Source organism: Bubalus bubalis, chromosome 10 (assembly GCF_019923935.1).
Source record: "Bubalus bubalis isolate 160015118507 breed Murrah chromosome 10, NDDB_SH_1, whole genome shotgun sequence".
NCBI lineage: Eukaryota > Metazoa > Chordata > Mammalia > Artiodactyla > Bovidae > Bubalus > Bubalus bubalis.
In genome coordinates, this window is record NC_059166.1 from 43,770,667 (window position 1) to 43,797,767 (window position 27,101).

At 39.9% G+C, this 27,101-nt stretch overlaps 1 protein-coding gene and 1 pseudogene across 3 annotated transcripts in view; both read right to left on the reverse strand.

The window, feature by feature from the left end:
• MDN1 (midasin AAA ATPase 1) overlaps positions 1-27,101 on the reverse strand; it is a 140,340-nt gene that overhangs the window by 74,144 nt on the left and 39,095 nt on the right. For all 3 annotated transcript variants that reach the window (XM_045161957.1, XM_045161956.1, XM_045161955.1), the window contains exons 16-36: positions 22,619-22,830; positions 21,972-22,075; positions 20,196-20,340; positions 19,593-19,689; positions 18,248-18,361; positions 16,259-16,406; positions 15,861-15,971; positions 13,418-13,569; positions 12,701-12,879; positions 12,130-12,338; positions 11,806-11,952; positions 10,965-11,106; positions 9,519-9,653; positions 9,298-9,436; positions 8,918-9,056; positions 8,493-8,623; positions 5,761-5,905; positions 3,885-4,014; positions 2,632-2,850; positions 1,805-2,002; positions 143-351 (exon numbers count right to left, since the gene is read on the reverse strand). In XM_045161957.1, the coding sequence (XP_045017892.1) occupies positions 143-351; positions 1,805-2,002; positions 2,632-2,850; positions 3,885-4,014; positions 5,761-5,905; positions 8,493-8,623; positions 8,918-9,056; positions 9,298-9,436; positions 9,519-9,653; positions 10,965-11,106; positions 11,806-11,952; positions 12,130-12,338; positions 12,701-12,879; positions 13,418-13,569; positions 15,861-15,971; positions 16,259-16,406; positions 18,248-18,361; positions 19,593-19,689; positions 20,196-20,340; positions 21,972-22,075; positions 22,619-22,830 (3,205 nt within the window). The remainder of the gene's footprint in view (positions 1-142; positions 352-1,804; positions 2,003-2,631; positions 2,851-3,884; positions 4,015-5,760; positions 5,906-8,492; positions 8,624-8,917; positions 9,057-9,297; positions 9,437-9,518; positions 9,654-10,964; positions 11,107-11,805; positions 11,953-12,129; positions 12,339-12,700; positions 12,880-13,417; positions 13,570-15,860; positions 15,972-16,258; positions 16,407-18,247; positions 18,362-19,592; positions 19,690-20,195; positions 20,341-21,971; positions 22,076-22,618; positions 22,831-27,101) is intronic.
• On the reverse strand, positions 6,816-8,481 carry LOC112587449 (annotated as a pseudogene).

The following is a 27,101-nucleotide window of genomic DNA, read 5'->3' on the forward strand; positions in this document are numbered from 1 at the left end:
TAAGGTTTGCTGAGATCTTCATCACCATGAAATATTTGGGGCTCTGATAACTTCATAATTATTTCTGATGAGAAACACTATAATGGGTACAGATATTACTCCCTATACTTATCCCCATCAGCTGCAGCATGATGAAGCTTACCGTTTGCTCTGACAAGTTGATTCGGACAAGTGTGTTGCCTGAAGCCCTGGCTAAGGCTCCCACCAAGCTCGTCTTGCCCACACCAGGGGAGCCCTCCAGTAGGATGGGTTTGTTCAGTTTTGTAGCTCTTAAGAGCCTCTGGGCATTCATAGCTGTGGTGCCTGCACTGAGTGCATAGTCGGCGATATTATTCCTATGCAAGACAGGTCCTGAAGTGGAGAAAAGTCGTATATAAGCTGGACATCACACGAAATCATATATATATATATCAACTGGAGATTAGAAAAACCCACCAAGTAAACTGTCAGTCAATGAAGTACCGTCCGTGGTGAAAATGCTTAACCTTATTTCAATATATTTCCTCACTTCTGGGTTCATAAAGTGCTTTCCAACAACCACCAGCAGCATACTTTTTTCATCTGTGATGACCACACTTACGTCTATACACAGGTTGGAACTGCAAGCATGCATCTTTGCATATTTCCTTTCACAACCTATACCTGGAATCACTACTCCATGTGCCTGTACAATTTACCCTGTACTTGTATTTTCCTAAAACTCAAGCAGAAGTTAGGCATACAGGCCAGATGGTTCCACAAAAACAATTTCATTCAAGGTTTTAAGCCACCAGATAATTCAGGATGCATCTTGTAGCTGAAGTGCAGGACTAACAGCAGTCTTACAGGGCTTAATATTTATGCACTATGTCTTCTGGAAGAAGTTTCAGACTGGTACATCAGTTTGGAGTGGAGCTAGAAAAACATTTATTTTCTCAGCTATGAAAGCAGAAGCAAGGACTATCCAAGTCCCAAGCCACAAGCCCTCAGCTCCTACATGAGAGAACTGAATACCACCGTGATGGCTTCGGGAAGGGATCTAACAGCTAGATCACAATGGCCACATCAGAGATGTAAATAGTACCACTGATGAGGGAGAGGGAAAGGGGCAATGCTCTTCAGCCGGAAGCTGGGCTGGTTTAGTTCATCACTGAACCCCCACAATTCTGGGTATTCTTGGAGCCCAACAATTATTAACACAGAGAGGAAGGAGGGACAAGAAATAAATGACTCTGCTAGGGAAGCAATAATCCAAAAAGTCATGAGTACCCTGGAAAGATATCTAATATAAGTACTTCATTTAAATATTTGACAGAGGCAACCTAGTAAGAGCAAGGATTATAACTTAAATCCACTTGCATTTCCCACTTAACCACTTCATTTACTCATCCATCTCTCATTTTCTGAATGTCTATGACTGTTAGGCTACATGACAGATGCCAGGGACAGAAAGCTGAGTGCCATAATGCCTGCCCTCAAGGGTACACAAAACTGTTTTTGTAAAAGGTGATAAGGTTCTATGGTTGAAACATTATGGGCTGAATCACCACTTTAGGAAAAGTCTTATTTTGAGCACTAGTACAAGAATAAGTGTATTTTATGGAACAATTTATTCATATATCAAAGACTATATTATCTATTTTTGCATGCCAGTTATATATATTTTAACCACCCACACAATAATGATTATACCAAGTCAGATTCTAACTCAGTTATCTAGTTCCAAAGTAACCATGAGTATGATACACTAAAATTAAACGTCACAATAAAAGTCAACTATCTAGGAACCACAGGAGAATCTTCATTTATTTAAGATCATTCTTACCCCTTGGTATAAAAAATGGATGAATTCCCCACAGGTTATCTATCCCAGTGAATTCTTTGTCTTTGAGTCTGTCGTAAATCTTCAATTCGTTTTTCTGACTTTCTGTAAGTCGGCCTATCTTGGAAAGTTTCTTGATTAGGAATTTCAGACATTCTCTGCGAGCCAAGAGAGCCGTACCAAACCCAGAGGAAGTTACCCCTAGAAGAAGAGGATCAGTCCATCAAATGACAGCAGGGTACCAAGTTTCACAACCATGTAGCCGGATTCTAGGTGAACTACAATACCCAATGTAAGCAGCGCTAAGAAGTGTGACTGCCTGCTCCCCCAAAACCATCAGATCATCAGTTCAACAGCAGCTTATTCAGTAAGCACTCCAGTAATGCCATGATAAATTAGCCTGGAGAAAAGAGCAACCAGGGTGGTACTACTTTTAGTCAGGTGGGCTTGTATTTCTAATTTTCATGGCTGAAAAAAGACTTAAATATTACATTTAATAAACTGTAGTAAACTTCAAACTACAGGATTCTGGCCGATTAACTCTAAATGACTGTGTTAAGAAATACCATGTTAAATTCTTCAAGAGCATTACCAGCAGTCTTCAATCAGCATCACTATTTCGTGCTTACTAAATCCCTGGTCTGTAAGCAGTGAAAAGTTTTTTCCATTCTTTTATAACAATCGCCTCTCAAAAAGAGTAAAATGAGAATCACTGTGAGTCCTGGAAATGTTAACAAAAATCTGTACACAGCCCCTGGCTCAGAGGTCTGGGCCTGCTCCATCTCATGGTCCCCTCTGGCCTAACCCCTTGGTCTCAGCAGCCCACATACCTGAGCCGATTCCATCTATGTACACTAGGCACGCAGCGTGGACAAAAGACGTCACTGTGGAGATGGTCTCCTGTCTTTTCAAAGCAGCTTCCTCCCCCATCGTGTTCATGAAGTTGACCCAGGACAGGATATCTCTGATACTGACCACACATCTTCGACCAAACTCCTGGTGGGTCAGCCAGTCAATGAAATCCAGCATCACCTCAGCTATGTCAGCCCCTAAGACAAGGAAGCATAGAGGTTTGCTATTTACGACGACTCCAGAACGGGGCTTTGCAACCTGGGGCCCACAGACGGTCTTTTTCAAAGAACACGAGGTCCACAGCTTTAATCGCATTTCCATAGGGTTCAATGAACAGCATTCTACCCCTACCCCCAAACAAACAAAAAACCAGAAAGAAAACTTGAGAATTAAGGTCTTTAAGAAGGTGCCCTGAAAACTGCTCCAAAAAATTAAGTATTCATAAACCTCAGTCTCAAAGAAGCAGATATCCTTTCACGTTCTTTAAGAAAGAGGGGAAAGTGACCCAGACACTACCTGGATTAGGGCTTGTATTAAGGCTCAGACCAGTTCTAGGTACTAAATTTAGTCTGATGCCAAGAATATGGATACATCAAGGCAATCAAGGCTCAATTGAGAGAGAGAGGAAAAAAAGATGTTTTGGCTCTCACTGAATATTCTAAGAACTGTTAAACCTAGATTATAAGCATATGGTAGCTTTTAAAATACTACTCTATTTTATTTATGTTTGAGAATTTTCATAATAAAAAAGTTTTAGAGTGAAATAATAAGTTAGCTGACAACTACTGAAGAAACGCAGTTGAAAATTCTATAACATTTTCTAAAGGTGGTAATCACTAAAATTTAAACCACATTTTCCTGGGAATTACATGTGGTTCAGTGATTGATCCCTGGTTGGGGAACTAGGATCCCACAAGCCACATGGCACAGCCAAGTAAAAAAACCTGTATTTCCCTTATCTTTAGCCAATGAATATTATATATTTTATAATAACAAATCTTATTATAAAGATAGCCAACAGGTGAAACCATCAGAAAGCTAAACTTTAGTAACCCTGATGAAGGAGCGATACTTTAGTAGAAGGTACCAGGCTAGTATTTTCCTTAGATCTATTCGTTCCCATTTGTCTTTAGAACATACCATATACACATACTACTAATGTCCTACTCCCCTCCTTCCAACACACAATTTCTCTGCCCCAGTACCACCCCACACACCTGAATACTCTCACCTTTATGATCTGTTCTACCCAGAGATAATCCTGGACGAAGATTATGGCTGATGATCTGAATTAAATCTTCATGCCTTGTGCTTTGAGGGCACCATATTTCCGTAAAGCGGTTTCTTAAGGCAGGAGATAGCTACAAAGAACACAAATTCTAGTGTGAATATCTGCAAGGAAAGTTAGAAAACAAATCTTTTGAATGCTGGCTGCAAATCTGTCAAGTACCCAGAGCTTCTTTTCTTACCTCTTCTACTATCTATAACTTATTATTTGTTGTCCTGGCTCCTAACACATGTCATCTCATTAATCTCCACCACACTCCCTAAACTCATATTCCCATCACTTGCTTTATAATCATGGTAGAGAACTTCAAGGTCTCATGGAGTCCCTGCTCCAAGGAGGATTCCAGCCCCAGTAGATGACTCTCAAATCCCAACCCCTTCCCCAAACCAGAGGCCCTTCCCTTTACTTTCCCTTCAGCTACTTTAACCAGTGGCTTAGAAAAAGTAAATGCTATCTTCCCATAGGGGAGAGCTGTCTGAAGTAGAAAACTTGGATATGGCTCAAAGGGAGTAAAAAGGTAGAGAGTTGAATATTTACTGCCTATATGACAATGAACAGTTTAGTCCTCCAGTCTCAAGAGCCTTTGCCTCAGTCTGGATTCTCTTACCCTTCCCCTAAGTCAGATAACCCCCATTCACAACAGTACACCAATGATTTCCTTTTACTGGACAACTGGATCAACACCATCTACCCAGCCGAGCACAGCAGGACCACATGCTGCTCAGCACCACCCTGGCTCAGCCAGGCCCCAGTTCCAGGATCCCAACTCTGTCTGAAGCAAGGCATGCAAACCAAAAGGCAGCTTTCCCTTCGGTAAAAGTTGCAATCTCTGTCCAAAAAAACTCAAGTAAACCTGCCAGGCAAGTTAACACACACAACTTTGAAATCAGATCTTTCTGTGTTATTTCCACTTGCCAAGAAGCCTATTTTCGTATTTTGTTTGAAACTGTGACGTATTTTATTTCTTCTCAGTACATTTCTCAAAGCACAGCAATCATCTTTGTTCTCATACTACTGAGGAAAAATAGGTCTGAAATATCAATTTCACATTCCAGGGGCCCACCAAGTTACCAAGAATCTTAATAGCTTTTACTCCTGATCAATCTCTTTCTTCTCACCATCCTGACCAACAATCAGCCCACCCCTCCCTCCTAACCTGAACAGACCAGGGTCCCAAACACAATGCAGACTTCTCACTGAAAGGCTTCACGAGCCTGAGAGCCATGGGGTTCGGGGTGCTCCAAGTGAACTGGACCCTCACACCACTTTCTTAACAGAAGACACTGCCCTCACCCTCTGCTTTACCAACAGTTTGAGGGTGACCCACACAACACCTGAGACAACTGATATGTTCCACCTGCAAAACCAGGACAGCATCCTGCCTGCCACTGCTTTCGTGTCACTTTAAAATCACTCATATCACCACCCCTGTGTTCAGCAGAGTAGACTCTAGGAGCAGAATATGAGAATAAACTTCAGTTTCAACTCTTCTCATCCATAAAACTAGCATAATAACTTCCACACACAACTCCCATGAGAATCTGTTACAATAACACATGTAGAAAGCCAGGCAAAGTGATTGAAACAATGAAATTTCACGCACATACAAAAAGGGAGATGTCAAGTAAGGAAATGTTTTATCTGTTAGAATTATTTTTCAACCTTATAATGACTCTGAAATATCTTTCTGGATTTTTGTTTTTTATTCAGTTTCTACGCAACATAAAATTCTAGATGAATTTTTACATACTATATTTATGGGTGCCAGAGAGCTGAGGTCAAAAGGCAGAAAAAAATGATGTTTTAACAACAGTTTTACCTCTTTTTTTCCAAAGTCGCCCCCAGGGTTCATGGTTGCCAAGATACGGAATTTCTTCCCAGCTGTCAACAGCTCTACCTCATTATCCTTGTCCTCAAGGTTGCCTTTTTCAGCTAATAACAGAGTCTTTTCCACTTCAAGGACACTGGAAGAAAAATTCGAGAATATAAGATTAGAAAAGGCTTCTGTATTCTCTTTTGTGGTCACAGAGTTGTTAAAAAGGAAAATAAAATCATCTTCTCTGCTGCGTTTTCACTTTAGTTAATGGTCTCCTATGACAAACTTCAAAATATGTTTTGCTAGTTATCCTAATTCCTGTGTCACGGAACAACAGTTCTGATCAAAAGAAAAAGAATTCCTTTTTCTACTTTAAGCCCTATTAAGACATTTGGTTTAAAAATGGGTGACTTGAATGCAAATATTCATGGCAGCATTATTCACAAGTGGAGGAAACAACCCAAATACCACCAAGAGGTGAGTGAAAAAAAAAATCCAGTATTATCAACATCAGATCAGATCATATCAGTCACTCAGTCATGTCCGACTCTTTGCAACCCCATGAATCACAGCACGCCAGGCCTCCCTGTCCATCACCAACTCCTGCAGTTCACCCAAACCCATGTCCATTGAGTCAGTGATGCCATCCAACCATCTCATCCTCTGTCGTCCCCTTCTCCTCCTGCCCCCCCAGCATCAGAGTCTTTTCCAATGAGTCAACTCTTCGATGAGGTGGCCAAAGTACTGGAGTTTCAGCTTTAGCATCAGTCCTTCCAAAGAAATCCCAGGGCTGATCTCCTTCAGAATGGACTGGTTGGATCTCCTTGCAGTCCAAGGGACTCTCAAGAGTCTTCTCCAACACCACAGTTCAAAAGCATCAATTCTTCGGCACTCAGCCTTCTTCACAGTCCAACACATCCATACATGACCACAGGAAAAACCATAGCCTTGACTAGACGAACCTTTGTTGGCAAAGTAATGTCTCTGCTTCTGAATATGCTATCTAGGTTGGTCATAACTTTCCTTCCAAGGAGTAAGCGTCTTTTAATTTCATGGCTGCAGTCACCATCTGCAGTGATTTTGGGGCCCAGAAAAATAAAGTCTGACACTGTTTCCACTGTTTCCCCATCTATTTCCCATGAAGTGATGGGACTGGATGCCATGATCTTCGTTTAAAAAGGAGCACGCTAATGATGTAGGCTACACCCATGGATGGACCTCCAAACACTGATGCGAAGTGACAGAAGAGATGACTTCTATGAAATGTCTTGAAAAGACAAATCTATACAGACAGGAAGCAGATTAGCAGTTTCCTGGAGCATGAGGGAGGATCAAATATAAACTGTAAGTGCAAAGTAGGGGTCCTACTGGGATGATGGAAGTGTAAACTGGATTGTGGTGGTGGCAAAACTCGGTAAATTTACTAAAACTTATTGATTATACATTTAAAACAGGTACATGTCATGACGTGTACATTATATCTCAATCAAGAAAAAGTTAATCATCAAGATCCACACTGATCTGAGGTCCTTTCGTCTAGTTATTCTGCTATGTCCATTTATCCTACTTTTAGTAATACATTTTTTTTCTATCTCATGATTGAACATGTACTTTAAATAAACAATGCTTTATTTTTCTAAACATGCGACCAATCTGCTGAGTCTTAAGGTCTCAATGACTGTTGCATCTTACTATTTTCACTGCACAAGACCTTCTGTTTTGGTAATTCCTGGTCTGCAGCAATTTTGTTTACTGGTGCTTTGTATCTGCCAAAGAGTCATGACAGATGGTTGGTTCCCACAGTGGCTACTGCTTTCAGGGGATCTTAGGTGAACCACTCTCACTTCCAGTGCAATCGCTGCTGGCACTCGATCATCAGGGGTCCATCCATCAGGACTCCACGTGATGCCCAAGATGTCCTGCCTTGGTTGCCAGGGCCTCATTCTACCAGACAGGATATTCCTGAAATCTCATGCATATTTTTCTTGTCATTTAAAAAATTTCTGGAAGCCATGTTCCAAACAGGTGAGTTCACTTCAGGTTTTACTTTTCTTGTCCTGCCTGAAGTCGTTAACAGTCCAAAAAGCAGGTTTCTGTAAGCTTATTCAAGGCTTTAAGAAAATCCTTAAACTGCCTTATCTGATCAGATTTTGGTATTTGTGCATCCATATTCTTTGGGAATGTTCATTTGTCACCTTTTCTGATGCATGAGTTTCCTTTCTCTTCTGGAAAATCAGCAGTCCAACCTTTGCTTAAATGTTTCCAGAGAGGCCTGATTTCTTACTTAAGCACAGGCTCTCACATCCAACACCAATATGAGGCTAGGGGCTGCGCAGCCAGCCAGGTCTGAGTGGAGGGTAAGGGTCCTGTCCTGGGGTACTGAAAGGCCTTACAGGAATAACACCTAGGATTTTGATTCTATTTCTTTGAAGAAAAAAAAAAAATCAATGGCCATGTAATAATTTGCCTTAAAAAAAGGTTCTAACTTGGGCTCGTTTGTTTTAGCCCTAGTATCCCATAGTCCTATCTTTCTGATTATTAACACCTAAACAGAAGAACTAGGTCTCTTAAAGAAGAAACTGAGTGCTAAAGCCTAAAAGAGCAATTGCTCATCATCGTTTTCAAACATTTTCAACAGACCTATGAAGAACATTACCGTGCACAAGGATTAGTATCTGTAAAACCCAGACCAGCAAAAGCATCAAACACAGGGCAAACCTCTTACACGTGTGTACCTGTTGAGTCTTTCTAGGACAGAGTCATCAGCCAACGAGATCTCATCTAAAAGGAAAAAGCCATCCTCCTTCATGGCCAGAACCAAAGGCCCATCATGCCACTCAAAGAGTCTTGAAGTGTCAATTTCCTCCTACAATTTGGAAAAGAAGCGGGTTAAAGAGTCAGTAGCTCCACAAGACAATACACAGGTAGCCAGCACGTGTCCTCTAGTGAAAGGGTCCTTCTGCAGAAAATACAGGTCAAGGAACAGAACTTGTGTAACAGGGTGCTCATGGAGCCCCCATGTAGACCAGTGAAAATATGAAGATAAGATATCAAATTGGGAATCAAACACCCCACCATGAACAAAAGCCCTCAGCTGACTTCTGCACAGAGCCACCGTCAGTTCTTTAGATGAACGAAACATCACTTGCTCTGGACACACCTTGTCATTTGGCTTCTGTCTCACTGGCCGCAGCCCCCCCAGGAAGTCTGAGGTCTCCATGTGCAAGTGGCAGTTGACTGAGTATAATTTCTGATTTGCCAAGGCTGCAAACACCTGACAGATAGTAGTTTTCCCACACCTGTGAGAGACACACACCAGATTAGCAAGGAGCGTGAATTTCAAATACACCTCCACAAACACCCCAAGCAGCAAGAGAGAGGAGCCCTGGGGAGAGCCTCACCAAAGCCACAGAGACTGCTGGTCAACACAGGGCCTCTGCCCTCTGCCTCAGAGAGCCCTTCCCCCAAACACCAGCACCCTACCGAGTCTCTCATCCAGAAGGGCAAGTGCTGCATGAACTCTATGGAACTCGACTTTACCCTGTGTCTCCAACCAGCAGCACTGGTTCACCGAATTGCAATGCTCTTCCCACCAGCATTGCCAGTCGCCGCATGCCCTCGGTCCACACGATGTGGCTGAACTTAGATTCCAAGGTGGATATCGGAGCAGACAATTTACCTATCAAAGGCAGAGTACATGTTTAGGTTCCAATACGAGTACAACTCAATTCATTTTCCTTGGGATATGATGGCCTACTCACTCAGCAATTTTAGGACATTTTCTTTGGAGAAGAGCGATTGAGGACATAATTTTTTCTTGAAATGTTTCTCAAGGACTTCTTGAATCACAACCACCTCCTCCTGCTTCCTGACTCGGCCTGCCAGAAGCATAAAACCTTGGAAAAAAAAAAAAAAGGAAACGTCTAGTGTTAATACCAAGGAACGCTGAGAGTATGGAGCATTAGCTGCTGTGAAGAGGAAACCTGAAGACCTACTTTGGAAAACAAAGAGACCCTACTATAACTAACTGTTCACTCCATCAACATGACCTCTAGGTAAATCTAACACAAATGAACTTATGGGCAATAAAAGACATTCAGGAATGTTGAGAGCAGCTTTGTTTCTAATAGCTAAAAAGTAGAAATGATCCCCATGTCCATCAATAAGAGAACGGATAAACATATGATATCTCCACACACTGGGTTACAACACAGTAATAATTTAAAAGGAATGAAGTTCTGATACACAAAACAGCATGGTTGAATCTCACATGAGGTTGAGTGAAAATTCGCCAGACACAAGAGCACACACTTGCATGATACTGTTTAGACGAAGCAGAAGCTCAGGCAGAATCTATCACTGGTGACAGACATCAGAGGAGTGGTTACCTCCAGGAGTTAAGACTGGCAAGAGCCATGAAGGAATCTTCCGAGGAAGTATTAACAGAAATATCCTAAATCTTAGCTGAGGTGGTGATTTACATATGTATATCCACATATATAAAAATACACTGAGCTTTACATGAAATAATATAGCACCTCCCCCATTTTACTGTTATATTTTGTTATACCTCGATGGGGAAAAAAAAGAATGTTCCTTCCTCTATTCTTTACCAGTTAAGAAGAGCAAATGCAACTCCCATGGGTTAGTTTTATTTCTTCTCCATGCTTATTAGTCACCCTATTAATGACTCACCAAGACCTCTCAAATCAGAAGATTCTGAAAGGCTTTCATGGAAAGGAGCATACAAATTCTTCCAATTGATTATATCAAAATGACGAAATCTGAGTCTCAGATGACATGACCGCCTTCTCTTAGAACTCTGGTATCATCTAATCTGTCAGTTTTCTGCAAGTTTCTAAGGCATAAGCAGGATTCTGCATGGTCACCACACTGGAGGGAAATGGTGCACAAAGAACCACCAACCTCCTGCCTAAACTCCTAATGGCACTATGTCCATACCCTGACTCCCACAGGTGGCTACATGAAGGTACGAGCGAGAAAACCTTAGCAACCAAAATGTAACAGAACAGAGGCCTTGCAGAAAAAGGATGCTAATAACAGCAGTCTAGACTTGAGGGACAAAGGCTCTGTTCCTGCAATGCCCAGTAAAATGTATATACTGACCACAATTTGAGCAAGATTTAACAACATAGCTTGTGATCCACCCTAAGTTAACAGTCGGAGAGCATGTGCTGAGAGCATACCATCGTTGGCTAAGTGCTGCAGCCAGTCATACTCCTTCTCCGTCTGCTCAGCCAATCTGTATCGCTCAGCCCACCGAAACAGATCACGGAGGGTGATGAAGCCTTGCTTTCCAGCAAACACTGAAGAACCTCTGCGATAGGACTGTTAGAGCACCAAAACAAATGAAAAAGGGTGATGGCAAGCACAAAGTACAGAATTCCTAACAAATTTAGGCTCCCAAAGGAAAAGATTAATCACATAGGAAAAGATTACAAAAAAATAATACAAGAAGTGGCAAACATGCAGGAAAAGTAATCCCATAGTGTAGGACCACAGTAGTAAGAGTGGCAGTTATTAGCTTTTTAGGGAGTGATTAAAAAATGTTTAATTCTGACAAAACCCACTTTTAACTCCCCAAAATAAATGGGATAGTCTTAAAAAAAGAAAAAGAAAAAAACCCTGTAGCTTTGTACAGTTCACAAGAAAAGTCACACAACAAGGATGGATCTCTTTAGTTAGGTCCATTCAAGGATTATTTTATCCATTTAAAAAACGAAAACTGCACTTTGTCAATGCCAAATTCCAACCTTAGTAAATGTTTCAATATTATCCACAAGTAGGGAATGTCATCATATACAATTATCAGAAAAATTTTAATGTTATTAAATTGCCGAATTATAAAACAAAACCCAAAAAATGAATATTAATGGAATGCATGTTAAAGATAAGATCCTTACTCTGAGAAAAAAATAATAAAAGGAAGGACGGACTGCTGTTTCTACCCTAGGAGGCCTCAGATTCTATTTACCAAATCTGACCAGCACAGTCCATTTGTCACTAGGTGATGGAGGGGTGGAGTACCTGAAGGTCCAGCATGACTTTCACCAACTTGCCGCAGTAGGATGGTGGCAAGCTACACCGCTTATGCAAGATTGTCTCCAACTCAGAACTAGGCAGTTCATCAAAGTGCAATTCCACAAACCGATTCCTGAAGGCTCTAGAAAGCACCTGGGAAACATGCACAGAACGACATGATAGAGGGCCTTTGCATCTAATTTCCAAAGTGGAGGCTCTGTTATTCACTATAAAAAGAAAAATCCTTCAAAAGAGGTAAAAACACAGTCTTACCAAGAAGACTTACACGATGTGGTGACAAACAGGAGAAAAGGGGCAAGTGCTACACACCTTTCTGCCTCCGTAGAGTCCCGGGGGATTCTGGGTAGCAAAGAGCATGAAGCGAGGATGTGCTTTGACAACTTCTTGTGTTTCTGTTATGAGCAATTCACGGTTATCATCCAGCAGTCTGTTCAGTGCCTCTAACACATCGGTGGGGGCCAAATTTAACTCATCTAAAATAATCCAATAGCCCTTCCTCATAGCATCAATAAGAACACCTTCGGGGAAACAAATAATGAGAATCAGTGCATAAATTGGTCCAAAGTGTTATATACCAATCAACAAATCCTAGATTATTATTAAATTTCAAAGCAAATTATTCTCGTAGCTAGTCATGTCCCAAAATCATTTGTGGTGTTAAATATCAAGGAAACATACACTCTTCAAAACTGAGCCCTAGTCCTGTCTACAGTTGACAAGATGAGTGTGGCCCAAAGGAAGCATCAGCCCTAACCATCACCACTCATCTGTCATAGAGCCCAGGGAGGAAGAAAAAACAGCCGTTAGGGCGTCCATGTGCCTCAACTGAAAAGGCTAAAGACTGCTTGAGGAAATCCATGGAACAGAATAATAATCCTACCTTCTTTAAACACAAGCTTCCCTGAGGAGTCAGATGTGTAACAACCGATATACTCCTGAATATCCGTGTGCTCATGGTTGTTAATACGCACGCAATGGTTACCAGTAGCTGCGGCCAGCCACCGGATCAGGCTTGTTTTACCCACTGATGTCTCTCCCTGAATCAGCACCGGATAGGTTCTTTAAAAGATCAACCAGTAAAGCAATTTAGAAAAAGACAAAAACCAGAATTAAATCATGTAGCAGTTTTTAAAAAATGACCTAAACATTTAATATCCTAAGAGAACATTTTTATACACCTATGCACTATGAATGGAGTATTTCTTAAGCCCTGAGCAGTTTCTATGTAAAAACAGCTACTGAGAAACTACTGAAGAAAGTAATTCCAGCCCCTCTTGCACTAGTAAGAACCTGTGAGTAGGACTAGCTACTACTTGCTTAACAAATAATAGGTGATGAGTATCCATCAGCAAAATACTAAAGGCAATCTTAATAATGGCGAAAATTATCTGCACAGGTACTGCTCCCACCAAATGGTACAACTAGAAATGGTGCTTTGTGCCAGGTGAAAAGTGGCACAATTGACTTTAGAAAGTAATTATTCACTCAGCGAATGAGTAACAGGAAAGCTCTTTGAAAGTTAAGGAAGCAGGACTAGCCTCTGAGCAAATACTATGCTGGTAAGACATCAGAGCAGTGAGAGGAAAGATCCACACACCCTGCAGAGACCACTCGGACTATGTCTCTCAGATTCAGCTTGACGGAAGACGTGAGGATGTATGTCTCGTCTATTGTAGGCTCCTTGTCTCCCACTGAAATCCAGTAGCCTTCCACCTGGATAAGCCTACCTCCTTTCGGTTCTGGAATAGGCTGAAAGACACAAGGGTCAGAGAAATAAACCACGGTCCCACGACAGCTATGGTATTCTCTCAGAGAGGGGTGTAAGAGTGGGAAGTGAACTGTCACCAAGAATGCTGCCTTTTTCTGGATGCTTTCAACATTAAAATCCACAGATGAACATGAAAATAAAATTACTTTGAGGGATGAGAACAAAATGGTGACATGTACTGGTCTTAAAATTCAGGTAGGGATAGGTAGATTTGGGGGGAACTTAAATCAAAATAATTTCTCAGATAGTTTATGACTCAGTTCTCTTCTCGCATCTACTAAAATCCTCTCTCTAATCAAGTATTTTGGTCAAAAATATGTGTTTCATATAAACCACATTCCCCAAACAAGGCCAGTGTTGTACTGCGGTGGGGGGGTGGGGGGTTACACCACTAAATTCTGGATCCCCTGGAAGACATTAAATATAAAAGCAACCCCCCAGAGAAACTAATTTGTTAAGAATAATATTGTAGTAAAGGCACAATCTTTTGAAGATGTGGTGGAAGTTAAGCTGATTTATACAAAACGACCCTTTTTGATCCATAAGAATGGCAAAGTGGTGGTCACAAATACAGCTACAGAAAAGTGCTCTTTTAGCCTCCTGACTTGAAGCCATAATTGTAGGCACTGCTTTTAAGGACTCCTCAGTCAGGCAGAAGAGCAGCAAGAAAAAAGAACTGTTAAGCCTCCATCATGTGTAATCATGAGGAACACATACAAAAAATAAGTGCAGGGGAATTGTATTGTGATAACCAAAGCAAGCTTGAGTCTTTTCTCAATGTTTTCACAGTTTACCCAAAGTATATATTCATGTGTTACTTGTATAATTTTTCAAAAGGAAAAAACATTGAATCCAAGTACTCCCAAGTCCCAATGGCCCTTTCTTCCTAAAGTGAGAGCAACTGACATGCGAACAAGACATTTCGTGAGCCAGTTTCTATCAGCCTCCTTCAGTCCCATGCATTCTGTAATTACCTTTGTCGAACTGAAATGGTAATCATGTGTAATAGAAAAACAAAAAGGAAAGGAGGGAAAAAAGTCCAACCACTGATCAAAAGAGAGGTGTGCAAATAAATTATGGTGTAAGCTTCTGATGAAATGCTAAGTGACAATCAGAAAGCATGTCACTCACAGTGATTTCTGGTACAGACATAAAAATACATCTAGGATATAGTTAGACTAAGAAGGAAGCTACAGAACATTCTTATGAGATGGTCTCCGTTATAACACTTATAATGTTATAAGTGGGTATATACAGGCATACTCTATATCAGGCATACCCTGATATATACAGGCATACCCTAAAGATTTTCCAGGTTGAATTCCAGACCATGGCAATAAAGTCAACATTGCAATAAAGACAGTCACACAAAATTTTGGTTTCTCAGTGAATATGAAAGTTATGTTTACGCTGTACTACAATCTAGTAAGCATGCAATAATGTGTCTAAAAAAATGTACATACCTAAATTTAAGAATGCTCTATTGCGAAAAAATGCTCACCATCAACTGACAACATAGGGTTGCCACAAACCTTCAATCTGTAAAAACTGCAGTATCTGGGACGTACATTAAAGCAAAATGCAATACGGTGAAGTATGCCTGTATTAGAATTTACCTTGCTAAAGCTACACACACACACAAATATCAGAATTTGATATATAAAAATTATTTTAACATATATATATATACACACACACACATATATGATTTAGAAGGAAAGGACAATCTATAGGGCTTAAATTTCCAAAGAGCAGGATTACCATGACTTTTCACCACCTAAGGTACTATCTTAAACACTAAGATACCATCTAATGTTTAAATTTTGTGGGATAAACTGATTGCTTTTATAAACAGAAACAAGTTTCGCAAAAAAAAAACAACAAAAAAACCCAAACAGCTAACAATCTGATATTTCTGCCTTTCATTTATGTTACATCAAAAACCAAAAAAGAGGACTTTCCTAGTGGTACAGTGTATAGGAATCCCCCTGCCAAGGCAGGAGACGCAGGTTCCATCCCTGGTCTTGGAGGATACCACCTGCTGTGGAGCAACTAAGTCCACACACCGCAACTCCTGGGTCCGTGCTCTAGAGCCCACGCACCCAGAGCCTGTGCTCCGAAACAAGAGAGGCCACTGCAGTGAGTCTGTGCGCTGCAACCAAGAGTAGCCCCTGCTCTAGAGAAAGCAACTAGAGAAAGCCTGCACACAGCAACAAAGACACCGCGAAGCCAAATACATAAACGTTTAGAAAAAGATTAAAAAAGAACCTACCTGCTTCAGCAGACTTTTTACGTTGCCAGAGACAATGTGTTGACAAATGAGCTTCTGAACCACTGGGTGTGATGCCCTGTCAAGTTGTGTTAAGAAACCCAAACAAAAGCCCTAGAAAAAAAACACAAATATACACAACAGTAGTTATCCTTCTATAATAAGAGGCCAACTTATTCCAAGAACACAATTTAACCTCTTGAGTGGTGCTGGTGTGCAAAACAACTTTTAAACGTGTTACAACGGTAGAAAAAGGCAGATGGTTAGGTGAGAGTTCCAGGATGAAACATTCTGGGCTAGTCTGACTGAAGCACACACAGAGCAGGCACCTGCATCCCCATGCCTCCCTCCCCAGGGCATGCCCACCCCCAAGCTCCCCGCCACACAGACTGTACACAGACCTCATAGAGCGACCGCTGTATGTTGCCACATGGATTGGAAGCTGCAAATCGCAGGGCCCTACACAGAGTCCGAAGGCTATAGTGAGGTCTATGGCCAGTCCCGTCCACCAATTTTGTTCCAGACTCTTTCCTCACAGCGGTGTAGAAGCTACAAAGAGGAAGCAGTTCAGATTTATTTCAGTAACCAATAAGTGTTATTATTTTGCTGTTGTTCCTGTTTCTTCTACAGAAGGGTCAAGAGTCATTTTTATAGATTAAGTGGCCAAGCTTACATAAAACTTGCCATCAAAAATAATAAAATGAAGACGGATCAGTTTCTTTCAGGATGGAAAGAGGAGAGGTGAGAAATCTCTGACTCTTAAGGAAAAGACAGGGAGATTTAAGAGGTACTTAGCAAGAATCTTTTGAATCCTAACACAGGGTTCCAGAGTTGGCTTTAATATGAGAGTCAAGTGAAATCTCTGTATAAACTCTAGTGGTGATGGCCAAGCACATAGAGAACAAAAGTCATGGTGTATTTTAAAGTCTACAGATATGGCTATAACCAACAATGACAAAGTCGTAAAAAGACTGATAATCGGTGACCATGTCTATTTTCATTACCACATACTTTAGAAGTTCAGAAGATGACAAGATAGAAGAAATTCCAGATGCAAACATCAAATGCAAAACTCAAAAATTCATGATAATCCATAAGCAGATACCACAAAATCAACTGTAACCAAATGTGTGTCAGAGATAAAACTCAGGTTCTTGCCCAAATGGGATCTGGCTTGCCTCCTTTCAATCTAGCTAGATATCCTTTCTTTTGTAGAAAGAATCTACATTCCAGAGTGAGTTTTTATATATGGAACATGCACCTCTTGTACTACCAGCACGTATAAGAGCCACACTGCTTTATCCCCAGCTTTCTGAATATTTGTACTATTCTTGGCTAACAAAAAGTGCTCAGATTTTAAAATGTGGTGTGACAAACCATTCCAAAGCCCTTTGACAAATGTCTCCTTGACTAACCTATTTAAAACAGGGCTCCACATATTATTTTCTAACTGACATTTTATGGGTTATTTTTCTTCACTTATCACAACCAAAAATAACAGTACATCTCTCTTTATTTATTGGTTATCTTCACCTGCAGAATTAAAGCTCCATGAAAAGAACAAAGATTCTGTTTTATTTACAGCTGTACTCCTAGCACCTAAGCCACTCAATAACTATTCGTATTAAAAAAAAAAAAGGAACAAAGCACAAAAAGCAAAGTAAAACACTAACATGATCTAACTTCAAAACCTTCGCGTAATGTATGCTTCATTTTAGAGGTCACAGAGAAAATTAAGTGACATGCCCCAGGTGACAGAATTAGTCTGACACAGCCAGCACCAGAATCCAGGGTGTCTGATACAAAGATTATACCCTCTCCAAATGGCATGCAGAAAAGAGGAGAGAGACTCAAATTAAAAGTACCAAGCCATACCACCACTCTATAGATCATTCAGCTAAGCCCTATTAATTCCAAATCAGACCCAATCAATTATATCAAGCTTTCCCCCCTTCTATGGCTAACATGCAAACTGCACAAAGGATTTCACCAAGGCAAATCAAAATACTATTTATATCTCCTCAAAGAATTTGAATCCTCCAAGGACTCAAACTCTCAGCTGTGAATACAGAAGTAATTAGGAGAGTATTATCTGTTACATATTTTCATAGGCAGTGATTTATAAGCTCTGTATGTACTATGTTGGCCAAAAAATTTGAGTTTTTCTCTACCATCTTACAGAAAAACCCAAACGAACTTTTTGGCCAACTCAATAGCTCCCTTAGGAAAATCCAAGGGAGTCCATAGTTTCCAGCTTTAAAAATAAAGTCTAAATAATCCTTCCATCAGTCTTCTCTTGTTAGAAGCAAAAGAAGAAAATTTATATGCATGAGACACATATTTTTCTGTTCAGAGGAAAAGTTTATAAAGAGAAACCAGAGAGAACGCACGTTATGATTCCTTGTACTGTGTTCTTATTCACACTCAAGCCTTTCAGATAATCCACAATAAGAATCTGTAAGTCTTCTTTACTTTCTAATTCGTCTACATAAAGTTCTGTGAACCTGTAAGACAATTATTCCATTATTGCCATATTGAGGAAGTTAATACATGTATCTTAACAAACAAAAACACAAGACAAAAGTTATGTCAACTCATTTTACCCACTTGTAATATGAATTGTGAAAGCCTTTCAACTTGGGATACAGATTGATCATAATAAAATAGAAAATAACGTAACTGTTACCCAAAATCTACACTATAACTACTACTACTGTGAGACAAAAATCAGACAACCCTTGCAAAAACAGTTACAAAAATAAGGCTTATTCTTCCTCATTCTCGGGCTTCCCAGGTGGCACAGTGATAAAGAATCTGCCTGCCAATGCAGGAGACACAGGAGATGCAAGTTTGATCCTTGTGTTGGGAAGATCCCCTGGAGTAGGAAATGGCAACCCTGCTCCAGTATTCTTGCCTGGGAAATTCCATGGGCAGAGGAACCTGGCGGGCTACAGTCCATGGGGTTGCAAAAGAGTTGGACACGACTGAGTGACTGAACACACATCCTTAATCTCAGAATGTGTTCTTGATCACAACTACATATAACAAAAAGTACATACAACAACAACAAAGTCCCCTCAACGTCAAAAATTAATAGTTGTAGCAAAGGAAAATACAACTCATGGTTGATAAAATTTGCCCAGGTTTTTATTATATTATTACTATTTTATTATTTTATAATGTGGAAAGAGATTTAATAAAGTTTTAACACTATTTTAAAACTCAGATTCAACAGAAGGTTACCAACAACAAGCTCATGTATCTTTTCCCAGTGCTACACACATAAAAATCTTTCCCCTGTTACTCAGTGTTTAATGATGAAAAGTGAAACTTAATGTCCTTTTACAAATCATTAGCCTGATCCAAAAGGACTCATCCTAAGATGCACGTTATATGAGATACTGTTATTTCCTTATATGAAGATTTTCTAATAGCCAAAGGGCTATTTGAAGAAGGAAAGATTCTTGTTTTCAACAATATCCATGAGTCATCAAATGGATTAACATTAAATGTCAAATTAACAACCCAAAGGAAAAAATTCCCTAGTGTTCTGGAGTTTTCTGTATTCCTACCAACTATACAAAGAAAAATATGACAAATAAGAAGATTCCTCTATCAGCAGTCAAGAAATTTCAAGCATTATTATGAGGGTTGATTATGTTACTACTACCAATCAATAAATCAAGAGAACTTAATTTTAAAACTGTCTACAGGTACTAGGCCATGTCCCCTTACCTGTTTCTTATTCCTGGTGGGAGATTTCTTTTGCCTACATCAGTTGCTGGATTCATACATGCAAATAAACGGAAGTCGGGGTGACGAACCAGTGGTTCTGTTAAAAGAAAACTATAACTTCTCAATAACTTGTAACAGTAAGTGATGGGGGAAGACTAACTCCACTGAGCCCCCGGGTGAATCACTCTGTCTCAAGGCTCAGCAAGGGTGGTACTACTGGCTGCTCAACCATCTCTGCCTTTGGTGAAACCCCACTGAAATCAGTTTCCAGATCTATGTATACAACCTAATTTTAGGCTGCCATTCTGCCATCTCTTATGGTGTGGCTGTCCATGCTATTTATGTTTCATCACCTACTCACCAGTGTGTATTTTGTCATTGAGTGAGCATGCTTTATTACCCACTATCCAAATGCTTTGACAAATTATTTTATTTTTTTCATTCCTGTAACACTTAACAGTAAGACTCTGCATAAAATTACTATCTACAGAATAAATAAATCACACTGAGAGGCCCATGCAATCTGCCTAACTGAAAGAATACTACTTTAAAGAGGTCAAAAGGCCTCACGTCAAGTCCAGCCCCAGGAGGATCGAGAGCTACCTGTGTCTCCTCGATCCAACAACACCAGGGAGCCAGAGGAGCCTTCAAGTAAACCACTCAGACATTCTAACGTTTCTGGAGCAGCCAGGTTAATCTCATCCAACAAAATCCACTCTCCTCTCTTCACGGCCTGAGCTAATGTACCCTAGAAGATGAAATCAAATGTCAGGGATCCATTTCAGATGCAGACATACTCACCAACAGCAGTTATGAGAGCAGGGTTAGAGCAGAGGCAGAGGCAAACTGCTCCTGCCTGATGAGCTTATGCTTTGATGCCAATGGTGCCAACTGGCTGCCAGAGCAAAGGTCAAGCTAACTTTTTTCAAATGTCCAAAAAGGTCAAAGAAATATCTTTGAGCCTAAGAGTGAGATGCAATAAACTAGATCACTGCATTATATGGGTGGTGAGGTAAATAAAAACCTACAATGTATTCAGATGTTTAAAAGCATCCAAATGGCTACTAAAAGCAACCAAAATAAACACAGGGTGAGGCTATAAGTAAGTACACCAAGAAAAGATAAATGACCAAGAGTGTGCAGTACTTGTAATAGAGCCTTCACAGTTTCTGAAGAATGTCAAAATGAACCTCTCCTTCTGATTTTATCTCTTGAAGTTCTATTTTCAAAAGCACTGAAAAACAAACCTTATAATCCATTCAACTGACATATCAGAAACTGAACTGTTTTAGTGTTATTTAAGTGCTTTATACTTTTGCTTTCACGGTGATCCTAATAAAGAATCTTCTATAAGTAAAAAAAAAAAAAAAAACAGACCAAATGTACGGAACTTCAGTGTGATGCCAAGTCATGAAATAGGTATAAACCCTATTCTGACAGCACTTGATAATTTCATTGGTTATTTTAGAAACAATTATAATAAGATGAAGTGCTGATATCTAAATTCTCCACAACAACAGATATATGGTTAAGGGACCTCTCTCTCATTAAGACATCATCTCAAGTAAGATTCTTGCATCACCCTTAGGGTGAGAGGTCTGAAGACTATCGCGATTTTCTTTAATAATAATATAAAAAAAACTTTAAGTCACAAATATTCAATTACACTGATCCTGCAAGGTCACAGGACAGAAAACAGTACAACTACTCATGCACTGGAATAAAAAATATAGCCCCACATGAATGGATCCAAATCCACCTCCCACCCACATATACAAACACAGCTATAAAACAATAAAAATTCACAAATTATCCTCAACTGCATCCTACAAAATAATAACAACAGTGCTCATGAACACTATAATTTTGGGCTTCCCAGGGGGCTCTGTGGAGAAGAGTCCACCTGCCAATGCAGGAGACACGGGTTTGATCCCTGACCCGGGAAGATCTCACATGCCACACAGCAACTAAGCCCTTGCACCATAAGTACTGAGCCTGCGCTCTAGAGCCTGGGAGCCACAGCAACCGAGGCCTTGCAGCTAGAGCTGTGCTCCACAGCAAGAGAGGCACCACAATGTGGAGCCTGAGCACTGCAACTAGAGAGGAGCCCCCATCGCTGCGACTCGAGAAAAGCCTGGGCAGCAGTGAAGGTCCAGCACAGCCAAAGTTAATTTAAAAACTTAAATTATATAAAAAAGACTATCACATCTATAAGAAGACATTTAACCCCCTCCAAAGAATTCTTTCATTAAGTGTTTACTGTTTTAAACAACAAGCCCTAAAATGTCAACATGAAGAGAAGACAGAAAGGTAGCCTCTTTAACTTGCATTTTGCATCAAATCAACATTCCCTTAACCTAAACAATCAAAGCAAAATACCTCTACGAATGCAAACAATAGGGCATTCTCAGTCATTTTCATCTGTTGTTGGGCATGGTTGAGGCTAAGACCAAATGCTTCCCACTTCTCTTTTAGTAGTGACCCTAGAGAAGAATAAAGACAAGAATTAAAAATACATTTTGAGTCATAATATATATAACTTAAAACACCACATAATTAACACAACACACACAAAAATCACATCTTAGAAGTGTAAAAAATTAAGTCCAAATGCTTACACAATGCCAACCATATGCAGTCACTATATTAGCCAGTTCATTTATATGCATATGCATTAGGTAACTCATTTATTCTCACTATTCCTACTTTATAGATGAGAAAGTAGAGACTAAGCCACAAAAAGCCCCATTCACTGTGGAATCCAGTTTTCTTGAAATAACCTCTTCTAAGCATATGTGACTTACTAACCACTAAGTGGTACCTGTACATCAACACCACCAACCACTGACTTTTATAGAAATCTTGCTGAATCCCAGGAGCAACAATACTTCAGAATTAGTCATGTTTGCCCCAAGTCCCAGCAATCCCTAATTCGTATTGCATCATTCTGCCCCAAACTCTTCTCCTAATTCTGCTCACTAGACTCCCGCCTTGACCTCCCACTGGCAGCCTGGGCTGCCACCTACCAGTCTCACTCTCTGCCCCAGCCTTGTTGACAGCCGACTTGTGCACATGCTGCATTAGCTTCAGGAGATCTTGCCACCGTTTCTGCCTGTAACACGTCTGAATGTGTCCCAAGAACGTAAAGTTCTGCTTCTTCGAAAATGTCTGAACAAAGAGTTCTTCAAATGCCTCCCGTAAAGGCAGCCAAATAAGCTTATGGTCCACTGGCTTGTAACTGAAACAAAAGGCAGATATGTGATTCACAAACTTCTGAAGCTAACAGAAACCAGGAAGCATACCTAAGAAAACAGGAATAGGTGTAAGATTTCTTCTACATCAAAATCAGAAACAATAGCAAAATACTTAAAATCTATGTTAAAGTTTTAAATTATGATCTATTTTTTCCCCATGTTGTTTGAAGGGTCTATGCTAAAGGTAATCATTAGATAACCAAATTATGAAAAAATCTGAAATTCTAAACTGGGTAGTGAGAGGCATGTCATTTATTTTACTAACACATTTAAATAATCATCATGTATATTTAATGATAAACTGTATTTTATTAAGAGTGACCAAAATGTTTTTGAGATATTTTAGGAAAAAATATAACATCCGAAATTGATTTACTTAAGCATCTTGTACTTACTTTAACATCATGCCTTGTCAATGGTGGGGTGGAGGAAGAGACTGCTCCCAAAGATATTAAAAATTGGGGGAGGGGGACAGTAAAAAAAAAAAATTTTTTAAGACATTGCAATGGTTTGTGACCTTCCAAGGCTCAACTATTTATTTCTGAGTATTAAGATTCTCTTTTATTTCTTAGCATTTTATTTTTCTGGTTGGGGAATTAGGGAATTAATTCATTTAAATTAAAATTTAATTTACTACTGGGGGTGGGGAGAGGTTAATAAGAGTCAAGAAACACTGCTCTGGCTAGATTTAAGATAAGTTGCCCAAGCAGCACTAATCATTCTGGAAGATTAGACAAGATCAAGCATACAATTTTCTTCAGCCTAGGATACTAAATACTTCAATTCAAGGATGATAACCTCAATTTTGTTTCCAAGAAATATAATTTGAGGTCGGAAACAGTATCAAAATGTTTCGAAACAAGCAAGTACAATTGGAGAATCATGGATACTATTTACTCACTGGCCTGAGGAGGAACAATGGGAAAAGCGAAACCCAGTGCCCTGAAACTGAGCATCTACATGGAAGAGTCCGATTTCAGAGAAAGTATGACAACTTCAGGAACTTAACTTCGCTTCCCAGCAAGCACTGACCCATTAATTAGTAAAAACATTCCTTTATTCCATTCATTTCACTGAGATTTGCTGAGCACCTCTAGGGTTCAGCACTGAGTAAACAAGACCCACCAGCTCTTGCCCCTCAGGAGCTTACAATCTAACCAAAAAGACAGCAGAGGAAGATACCCACTAGTATAAAATATCCAGTAGAAACTGGTATGCCAGTAGATAAAATGAAAGCAGAGGGGGTGAAAGAAGAATTTTAGTACTTTAGCTGTGATGTGTTAAAGATGGGAATTTGAAGGCAATCAAACAAGAAAGGGTTTGGCTAAGTAAATACCCCTGGGTGGCAGGGGAGGTGACAGAGGAAACAGAAACACGGAGGGGACTGTGGTTGGCAAGGCAGCAGAGCTGAAGGAAGGAGAGAGAGAAGTGCCCTGGAGAGATGATGAAGGGTCTGTAGTATCTTCCACATGGACTGAAGTCAGTGAGGAAGAGAGTGATGTAATCTGATTACACTATCACAGAATCACATCCATCTACCAAATGGAAGAGAGGCAGGAGGAGAAGGAAAGATGAAAGCCCTACACTGGACTAGGCAGAGGACGATGAGCCAGAATGTCAGCAGCGGAATGTTGAGAAATTAAGCAAAATACAAATACTATTTAAATAAAATAGCTAGTCTTAAAGATGAGGGAATAAATGGGATCCAAAGCTAACTGAGGCAGCAGAGTAATGATTAAGAAGGTAGATGCTCAGGCAGAATGCTGGGTTCAAGTCACAGACTAGCCATTACTTTGAACAAGGCACTTAATCCTTGTGAGCCTCAGGTCCCTTGTGTAAATGGGAATAATGAACAGGTTGTTAAGACAGCTAAGTGAGTGAACACAGGCACAGGAATGCCATTGAAGAGCCACCTGTTACAATTACTACAACTAGTAACTAGCTCAGTGAACTGAATTCATGAAAAAAATGGCTTTATATTTCAAATTAGTCTGGGCGCTTTAAGAAAAAACCTTGTTCATTTAAAACTGAAGGCATATTGGCCGGTGAAGTCAATAAATGTTTCAAATGATGGCGAAAATGAACATACATATATACAGCTTGCTGAAAATAAAAATAAACTAACTAAAACACTCAATGGAAACCAACCTATCACAGGGTGAACTGATGAATCACACTATGAACTGAGACTAGAGTTTCCAAGGTGTCTTTTGAAAGGACGCCTCAGGAGCAACCTGAAGGCCAAGAGAAGGAGGTCTAGACCACCTGGCCCTCATGGACAGTCACTCAGGGTCTACCTGCTACATACATGATACATGGAGACCACAAACAAGAGTTCACTTGAAAATGACTAGAACAAAAGAAAATGACACTCCAAAATGACCATACATGAAAGAACACCAAGTGCAAAAGAAACATGAAACAGCACGTGATGAGCTACTGAGAAGGCAAACCCTCCACCTCATTTGGGAGCAGGATTCTGAGTCTGAGAACAGGCACTTGTGCCCTGCTGTCTCCTGTGCCGTTTCCCTCATGGGTGATGCTTCCTTGAGGGGCTTAGAGGAGAATGCAGGTTGGCCATTTTATTTCTATTTCTGTAAGATCTTTATTTTTCCTCTCGATTCTCCTTTCCATCATTGTTGACTTCTCCAAGGACCCCTCCGTGTCTCTGTATACCTGTTTCTCCTGCAGAAGCTGCCCCTCCCAACTCCACTTCCAGCACTGTGAACCTGTGTTCTGTGTTTTGCCATTTAGTGCAGACTTTCATTGTCTGGAATGGTTTTATCTGCTTCATCTAAGTCCTCTGTATCGTCCACTCTTTTCTACAGTCCCATAAGCTCTCTCCAGCCCAGTGCTGTTGGAATTTGGTTTACTGCTCTACTCCCAGGTAACCTGTAGGTCTCTGTGTTATTTACCAGAATCTACTTTAAACAGAATGACAAAAATGAGTTAAAAGTGAGGGGAAAGATATTCCACACTAACGTTAATCAAAAAAATAAGTAGGTACATACGCAAACAAAACTCACAGGCAATCTGCAGGAATGCAGCTCAAGTGCCTGATGGCCTTGAAGGCCTTACTCTTACAAAATGTATTTATCCTTAATTACAACTTCTCAAAAAACCAGTCAAAAGGATCCAGATTTGCAAGTCAGACTAATTAGGACTATAAATTTCTTTTATCTTTCACCATAGTATTTGGTAAATGCAAAATATGTTTAATAAACAAATCATTAATACAAAACATAAAACCAGTTTCATAGTTAGATAAAACTAACCACACATTTCCAAAATAGAACTATGAAGCTTTCTATACCCCTTCTCCCTACCCACTCCTTTGTCTTCCATATCCTTGCCTTTTAATAAAATCATTTTGCTTCAAATTGTATACACAAAGACTCTTAAGCAGTCATTCATACATCTAAGATATATATTAAAAGATGTGATTTACACATCACTTGCAGTTATACAAAAGGACAGAAAACAAGGCATACTTCCAGCCATACAAAAACTGAATTGTATCTAAGTTTTCTTTTGATTACTGACACTAACTTACTAACAAGTTAGCACCAAAAATAAAAGTCCAGTTACCACATTCAGATTTCAGCCTTTTGTATTATCAATTACATCAGGGTACAATGTGTATTCCCTACATTTAAAACTACTTGCATTAAAAAAAAAAGGAATTAAAGAAGAAAGCACTATTTGCAATGGCTGATGTAACACTACAAAGTCTTAAATGAGACTGATACAGCCTATGTTCAATTAGTATAAGAACAATGCCATCTGTGTTAGCTATACTTAACTGTAGGGCATTACAGAATACAGAGTAGAGACAGACAGTAGTACAGACATACTTGGAGAAGGAAATGGCAACCCACTCCAGTATTCTTGCCTGGAAAATCTCATGGACAGAGGAGCCTGGCGGGTGACAGTCCAGGGGGTTGCTAAGAGTTGGACACGACTGAGCAACTAAACAACAACAACAGACATACTAGTTAAATAACAATTCCATTTATTACTAAGAACACACTGCAAGTACCACAACGAGGGAAAGGAGAGATTGTCAATTAACTGAACAGAAGTAATAGAAAAGCAAAGTAGAAAAGACCACTGAGGAAAAACAGAGTAAAAGAAGAACTGTGGTTAAGAGAGGTTAAGTCTCAGCTGACAGATTTTAAGACAGTATAGAAATTTAAAATACATCATCAAGGTATGTGTAGAGGAGAATTTAAGGGTCCGGAGGGTAAGAAAATGA